Genomic DNA, 8,931 nt, shown 5'->3' on the forward strand with positions numbered 1-8,931 from the left:
TGTCACAATACATTATATGTAATATACTATTGTCGTGGTATTTACTATTTAGTATTTACATTTGAATTTTTAGTTACAAATTACAATATTCATTCATTATTTAATATTATTGTCTATTGAACAAAACTGTACATAACTATTGCCTAATATCTAAACAACTGGTATTAGACATTAGTGTTACTTAATTTGTATCAGTGTTTGTCTAAGTTTTGTTATTAATTTATTATAATTGCAGAACACTCAGTGGCCAGTAACAGTACTGACTACTGATTGCTTAAACTGTTTAAAGACTTAAATTATATTATTAATAATTTTTAATCAGTAATTGTTAGTTGACACTTTAATACTAGTATAATTCCCATTTTGTATTTACATTTCTACTCAGCCTATACTCGATACCCGATTAGTGTTAAAATTTTTACTCGGCCAATACTCGATATCCGGTTAGTATAAAAATGTTTACTCGGTCATTACTCGATACCCGGTTTGTATTAAAATTTTTACTCAGCCAATACTCGATACCCGGTTAGTACTATAAATTTTACTCGGCCAATACTCGATACCCGGTTAGTATAAACAATTTTACTCGGCCAGTACTCGGTACCCGGCTTAGTACCAGATTTTCTACTCAGAACATCTCTACTGCCAATGCATTAATTAGCGTAATGTGGGATACGGTAAACCGGTATGCATTTTTTCCATGTTTGTACTTACATGATATTTTTCACAAACGTGATCGTTTATATTTCATTTGGTTTGTCGAAGGTATCAAGATGATAACGAAAAAAAGAAGAAACCAAAAATTTATAATTACGTGTCTAGTTTTGACAGCCCAGTACATTGGCGCATGTTCTTAAAGTACATTTATGAAACTTACCATCAGGCGCCTCCGTTCCAATCAATATGGTATTTATTTTGTATATTTTCTGACAATTGTTGGTTCATCAGTATTATGAGATTTTTTTTACACCGTATACCGGCTGCGTTGGTAGATTTGTCGTTGATTATTCGTGGTAAAAATACAAAGTAAGTAACGTACCTAATAATATTATCGTTCAGAATAATGATTTTCGTTAAATTAACATACAAATAAATTACGTATGATTTTCTTGTCCGTTTGTAATAGTAATTTTATAGGTATAGTTATTTTCTATAGTCATTTTTAATTGATCTTAGATTTTAAAGTCTTAGCTCTCCCAATTTTATTTTGGTCAGATTCATTACAAGGCATACCATAGGCATTACTAAGCAATAAGCATTATTAATTATTTAAGCCATTTACCACAGTTTAATAAAAACTTTAACATCATATGTAAAGGTTTAATATTATTATGATCATATTTGTACATTTAGAATGTTGAAAATGTATAAAAAACAAGAAAGAATTGTGGATTCGTTAGAATTGTTTTTGACGAGTGAATGGAAATTCGACAATAGTAATACTCGGAAATTATGGGCGCTATTAAGTCAAGAGGATCGCAAGACATTTTGGTTCGGTTTCGAAGAATTTGATTGGAAATCCTATACGCAAACTATGGTTTATGGAATTAGAAAAAATATTCTACAGGAAGATTTAAATAACATAACTAGAGCATTATCGAAAAATCGAAAGTATATATTATAAGATTTATAATTTTGTATATTCACTTAATCACTTAAATAACGCGCATCTATTAATATTTTATTATTTTTTTTTTTTTTTAGGTTATTCTGGTTGCATCAATTGTGCACTTTTCTTATTATTTACATTGTATTTCAAATATGTTGGATGTTTGTGCTGTAAATATCAGATACGATGATCACCGATTATTATCATTATTATTAATATTGTAACGGCAACTACAAAACCGCGCTCTGACAACCCGTTTTCTTTCCTTGTTTTCCCTACATAATAATATTTTCACCAATACTGTGGACACATAATATATAACTATTATAGTAGAATTATTTATTAAGTATAAGGACTTTCTGTACGTAGATCGATTGTATTTACTACGTAATTACCTTATTATAATTGGTTTGATACTTTTATATAAAAATATTATAATTATTAGATATTATTTTCAACAATTTCTTCAATTAGTAAGTATAATTGATAATGTTCACTTTTTTGTAAATAAGATATACAATACACCGACCGTTGTAATTTTTAACATAAAATTCAATTTTTTCATTTTTGTGCCCCCTACCCAAATATTGTAGGCATCTAGGTAGAACTCTCACAACTTCCCCTATTGTTACGACCCTGTGCATACCTACGTATAATTTCTAACTATAAAGTTTCAAAGTTATACCGTGTATTTTTAATATTCACATTACTTACTACAATAGTAACAATTTTTAACTATAAAATAATTATTTTATAATTAAATTTTAAATTTGATAAATTTTGTCAAAATTCGAACTTTAAATGCTAATAAAAAAAAATGTTCCATATATATTTTTAATATTTTTCAACTGCTATCGTATCAATATATCTCCTGATATATAGCCTTGCAATAAATTTTCATGCTTTTTACCAAAACAAATAAAATTTTATTAATATTCATAGAAAAAAAACTAAAAAAAAATAGAAACTGACACTGTCCGTAAACAGCTTAAAAAAAGTTAAATTATTTTCAAAATTGTATGGTTTATAGAAAGTGCTAATATAAACATTCAGTGAAATTTTCAAGTATCTACAGTCAATTGTTTTTTAATAACAATAAAATAAGAAAATCGTTACATGAGAAATCGAGTGAGATATCAAATGTTGTAAAAATATGAATTTGAAATGCTCATAAAAATTTAATTTGACTTTCTTGTGGACATTTTTTTTTTTTGATAAAGGTAGACAAGCTTATGAAAAATCTTGTATCACGTTTCCAAATCTTAGATTTAAAGTAAAATTTTTTATGAATTTCAAACTAAAAATTATTTGCAAATTTTCATAATTTTTACGTATTTTGTCAATATTTGAACTTTAAATGTTTATAAAAAAAATTGTGATTATGGATTTTTAATTTTTTTCATCTGCCTTTGAAACAATATACTAGGAACCTTCTATTAAAAATTCAAACTTCATTACCCAACAAATAAAGTATTATTGACATTCATAAAAAAAAACAAATAAAGTTGGTAACTAAAAATGTCCCTAGACTGCAGTTCAAAACAAATCAAAATATTTAGAAAATTTGATCGTGTATAGAAAATGCGAATATAAATAACCAGTGAAAATTTCATGTATATACGTTCATTTGTTTTAGAATTACACCAAAAACCAAAATCGATTTTATGGAAAACCGGTTATGCGTATAAATTCCCGTTTTTCCTTAATTTTTCTTTTGTTTTTCACGACGCTTTTGAAAACTATTTGGGAATTTTAAATGTTGACCTCGCCAATGCACCAATAATATTCACTTTCCCATTGAACAAGATACTGAAGTTGAAAATCGAAGCATTATTTCGACTACTTATCGTGTACACAGAAACAAAAAATAATAAAAAAAAATAAAAACACATCATTATAAAATCAATACATTCGTCGTTCCACTCAGAATCTAAAAAGTATATATAATGGTTATTTTAAAACAAAATTATACAGGCTAAGTCCCAACTGCCTTTCAAAAATCAAATATGCCCAAACTGCAAAACATTAATATGGTTATGCGTAAACATGATTTAACATTTATATGGTTTACGCATAGTCACGTGATAACGTGAATCGTTATTTGTATCAAAGTATTAATTATGTATTATGTAGATAATATGCACCACACATGATACACGTATTTTAACATGTGGTTCAATGTACAAAATAAATATGTAAAAAGCATAATATACCAGTTGCTAAGGCTGGGCAAGTTAATAATACTTTTTAACTCAGTTAAGTTAGTAGACATTTTTAATACATCAATTAAGTTTTAATTAATTTAACAAACACTGATAACATATCTTGACTTAAATTAATAAGTTAAGTTGGTTTAATTTTTAAAAAATGCATAAAAAAGGTATTAAAATATGTTATAATCACTTGTATAGTTATATAATATTATACCTATAAAAGTATCAAACTATGGACATATAAATTAAAGTGTACGTCCTATATATAATTTAAAATCTTTAAGGCTGTATAATTTTAGAATCCTATTCATATTTCACGCTGGGTTCATATAAAAAAAAATATTGAATTTACAAATGCTTAATGTATTGATTAACACTTTTTATAATTATAAAAATAAATTACTCAACAATTTAAACTTATAATAAAACGACTATATTTCTACTTATAAGTTGTAATATTATATATATTATAATATATTGAATTTGTAATTTAAAACTAGGTTATTCTAAATATCTATTAAATTTTAATAACAGTGCGTAAACTGTATCTTTTTACTGCAATTAGAAATGCCTTTGAGGAACGTTGAATTTCATTTTTAAGCTTTTTGACCTAGCGAAAATATGTTCACCTATATTTTAGTAATATGCAGAAAATACTAAAATATTGATTTAGTTAAATAATGCCTCGATTTTCAACTTCAGTATCTTGTTCGATGGGAAAGTGAATCTAGTTGGTACTTTTGGGAGGTCAAAATTTAAAATTCCCAATATATTTCAAAAGCGCCCGGAAAAACGAAATAAAAATTAAGGAAAAAAGGGAATTTTTCCGCAAAATCGGTTTTTGACAAAATCGATTTTGGCTTTTGGTGTAACTCTAAAAAAAATTATCGTAAATACATGAAATGTTCACATATACATGAAAAAATTTTCCAAAATATTTTTACTTGTTTTGAGCTGTTTACGGATATACTCAGTTTCCAACTTTTTTAGGTTTTTTTTCTATGAATGTCAATAAAACTATTTTTTATGTAAAAAAACTTGAAAATGTAATTTTTTACATACTATACTATGTTATACTATGTTATACTATGTCATATGCTATGCTCCTACTATGTTTTTAAAATGACGTTTGAAGAATATTAAAAATCCTTAGTCACAGTTTTTTTTTATAAGTATTTTAAGTTCCAATCTTGACAAAATATGGAAAATTCACAAGGCTCCTGATATATTGTTACAATTGCAGTTGAAAAATATTAAAAATATATTAGGCACAGTTTTTTATTATAAACATTTAAAGATCGAATTTTGACGAAATTTATCGTATTTAAAATTGAATAATTATTTTGTAGTTAAAAATGTATAAAATGTTATATCTAAGGATTCAAAATTTAAAACAAGATTCCACGTAAGTAGTTAATTCTGTTACCAAAAAATCAAAAAAATACATTTACACAGTTTATTTTTATAGTTATTTTAAGTTCAAATTTGTACGAAATTACATATTAGAGTAGGTATAGAGTAGGTAACTATTTTAGTTATTTTGTTGTGATTGTATAATATTATTCGTGGGTACTTATAACTTCTAAAGTATATTATTATATATCTATGATAGTACCACGTTTGTTTTGAATTATAACACGTTATAATTTCCTATTGGATATTGTGATATGATTAATTTGGAATTTATTATAGATACCTATTATAGGTCAATTTTTTTTTAATACCATAGATAAGTATAATATAGGTAATATGTCTTATACCTAGACTGACATACCGTCTCCGCTCAGAATCGTTTTTCTTATACAATGATATTATATCATTGAATACAAATTTAATACCATCCATTATACAGTGGCTCACTTGTAGCCTACTGTACAGCAGAGCGACATCCACTTACCCACATTTTAATAACAAAATTGTTATAAAATAATATTTTATTTGGTTGACTGGTATGGCTTGATTCACAAAACGTGATCCGAAATCAAGCATCGGCCGGTGCCACTACCGCTACTAGATGGGTGACCACCCCAGTTCATGTAACAAATTTTCCCTTCATAAACACAAGTATTCTAATCAACCATAACCTCTCCACAGTTTAAAAAGATACTATTCAACCACCCAATGGCCTATGTCGCCGAAGGTTAGTTAATAGAAGAAAAAAATATTTATAATTATATTATTGTGATGAATATTACATAAACTTCTTTCAACTAAATATTTAACTATATACCTTACTGGGGCCCCACAATTCAATTCGGTGCACATTTAACTAATTCTATATTGAATTTTGTAAGTGTTGATTAAATTGTTCTTTTGTAGTTAGAACCACATTTTAAGTCATCTGTGTACACATAATAATATATTTTATATAGATCAGCCTATGATATGAATCGTTATAATGCCATTAAATTAATACTTATTTTACTATTAAGCATAACGTAGGTTGATTTAATTTTCGCCGGAAATCTTGTGTTTATGACATATTTTTTTATTTATGAATATTTGTTCGGCTGAGCCCTTTAACAGTATTAAAGTGCGCGTCGCACGTAATATATTACATATTATAATATACAATAACTATGACAATGCTAAATTTACAATAATGGTACTAAAATTTACATACAACAATATAATTTACTAATTTAGATAGAGAAGGAGAGGTCCATATTCATAATATAAATATATAATTTAAATTGTATTCAATATTTATTTTAAACTTTGAAATAACTTTAAATAACTCTTGCCCGGGCAACGCCGGGTGGGACAGCTACAGGTATATATAAATGAATGTTTGTGTGTAGATTAGACCTCTAGGAAAAATACAGGCTAATTTAAAAATGGTTAAACTTGTTTTTTTTTATTCATCTGATATTAGTACGGTTATGTTAGGTTAGGATTTTGTATTTATTTATTTTATTAATCCGCCATAGGTAGAATACGACAAATTTGGTATAACTTTGATACCTACTTTAGTGTTAAATCATACACTATTGTATACAAACAGCGCGGGGTCCGCGATCTACCCCAGGTAGATTGCCTACTTGATAATAATTACTGCTGCGAATCAGGATGTTTATTCCGGCAACGGAAAAGTTAATATAAATTTTGAACCCCATACACTGAATATTAAATAACGAATTGAACCAAGTTTGAGTCATATAGAGTTGGTACACTTAACGAGCAACGAAGTGCACGGGATCAGCTAGTTATAATAACAAATGTACACATATTTTTTTCGTATGAGTAGTTAATAATTCTTTCGTACAAAATGGCATTATTTAATTTTATTCTACGCAACCACAAAATGTTAAAATTAATATTCTACGATAAGGTATTATTGACTAAAATATCTTATTTTAATATAGACTTCGGCATTCTATAATTCTTCTTCGTAGACACGGAAAATATTAAGCTCATAACCTATAGGATCATTGTAATATCTCAATGTGTATAATATATTAAATATTTAAATACTGAAAGAATATAATATATTTTAAATTTTTAATAACAAAATTATTGTACGGAAAAATTCAGTACCAAATCTGATGGTGATTTATCACCTTAACCGTTAACGGTATCGAAGTCAATATGTTGGCGGAAGTTTATGAGAAATATTCATCGCCATAATAAAATATATAGGTAATGCATTACCCATGGGTTTTTTTTTTTTTATTAATTAACTCACAGCAACATTGGATGTTTTTTTAGTACCTAGGTTTTTTTTAACTGCGTGAAAGGCCCTGGTCACTAAATATTATATTATTATTATTAATATTATTACACCAATATATAGTCATGATGTATGAAAATCGGGGATCCTATTTAAAAACAAAAAATTGGTTTGGTTATTTTGAATCAAAACGTTATATAACCTCTGTGTCATCGTTATTTAGAATTAAATCTTTCTTGATTTTTTCACATTTATGGACGTTATATCTGTATATTTTGTTGTCTCCGTCTTACTAATTCTGAGCATGAACAATTTAACGTGATACAGATAAAGTATTACAATGTTATTTTTTATAAATATAGTGAATTTTACCTATAATTATCAAATGCAAATGCAAAACTAATATCCATGTACCGTGTCGTGTATCTGCGATAAACTTGATACACTCTATAACTCAATTATCTACATTACTCAGTACCCTATACACATTTTAGATTTCTGTCTGCAGGAGATTAATGATCCAATAGTCTATTGACCAGTTTCATGTGCTGCAAACAGAATTCAAAAATATTTATAGGGTGCTGAGTAATATGCGTAATTTAATAAATTATACATTGTATTTTGTTTTTGCGGACACTATCGGTATATACATATTATATTATATCATACATTAATAGGGCACTTCGAAATGTTTTTTTGATTTTCTGACCTCATGCACTTCGTTGCCCTTTAAAAATGGCAACTATAAATATGATTCAAACGTATTATTAAATTTGTTATTTTATAATCGGTGTAGTGTACAAAACTTAACGATTTTATTATATTACGTAATTGTATTTAGAAAATCTTTTAAGTATTATATTTATTTAAAATTATATATTATTTATTTAATTTTTAAACATTAGGTACTTTTTATTATGCCAAATAGGTAGATATTATGTATTATATATAATACATAATATCTACCTATTCTACCTTATTTATCTAACCTACTATAGTAGTTTTATTAAACATAATTTTTTCTATTATTATTTTTATACCTAACAATTTTATTGTTTGAAGTATAAAATTATAAAAATTATACATCCATAATTAATTATATTGATGAAAATATTTGGAAGTATTTTCTGTATTTACACAAAATTAGACAATAGGCAAAAAAAAAATTTTCTTTTACATAGTAAATAATATTACATTATTATATTTAATATTTTTAAATAGTCAATTAAAAAAAAAAAAAATGGGGGAAAAGTCCGCAATAAAAAATGTCTTCGGAGACGATTTCTTACTACACTGAATACAGTCAGGAGGGAGATAAACGCGGTTCAATATATTAGTGCCTTTTTTTTCCGTGTTAATTTTAAATTCAGTGATATAGTTATTATAGGTATATTGTATAATTGTATAATATTTAATGTATATGAAAAAGGACTCTGAGT

General features: G+C 26.3%; 1 protein-coding gene across 1 annotated transcript in view; it reads left to right on the forward strand.

The window, feature by feature from the left end:
- The window catches only part of LOC100569736 (fatty acyl-CoA reductase wat-like), a 7,588-nt gene extending 5,272 nt beyond the window's left edge, over nt 1-2,316 (forward strand). The window contains exons 6-9 of the mRNA XM_029489745.1: nt 643-685; nt 766-1,026; nt 1,354-1,611; nt 1,705-2,316. Coding sequence (XP_029345605.1) covers nt 643-685; nt 766-1,026; nt 1,354-1,611; nt 1,705-1,783 — 641 coding nt within the window. The 3' untranslated portion in view covers nt 1,784-2,316. The remainder of the gene's footprint in view (nt 1-642; nt 686-765; nt 1,027-1,353; nt 1,612-1,704) is intronic.
- Nucleotides 2,317-8,931: the final 6,615 nt, after the last annotated feature.

Source organism: Acyrthosiphon pisum, chromosome A2 (assembly GCF_005508785.2).
Source record: "Acyrthosiphon pisum isolate AL4f chromosome A2, pea_aphid_22Mar2018_4r6ur, whole genome shotgun sequence".
Taxonomy (NCBI): Eukaryota; Metazoa; Arthropoda; class Insecta; order Hemiptera; family Aphididae; genus Acyrthosiphon; species Acyrthosiphon pisum.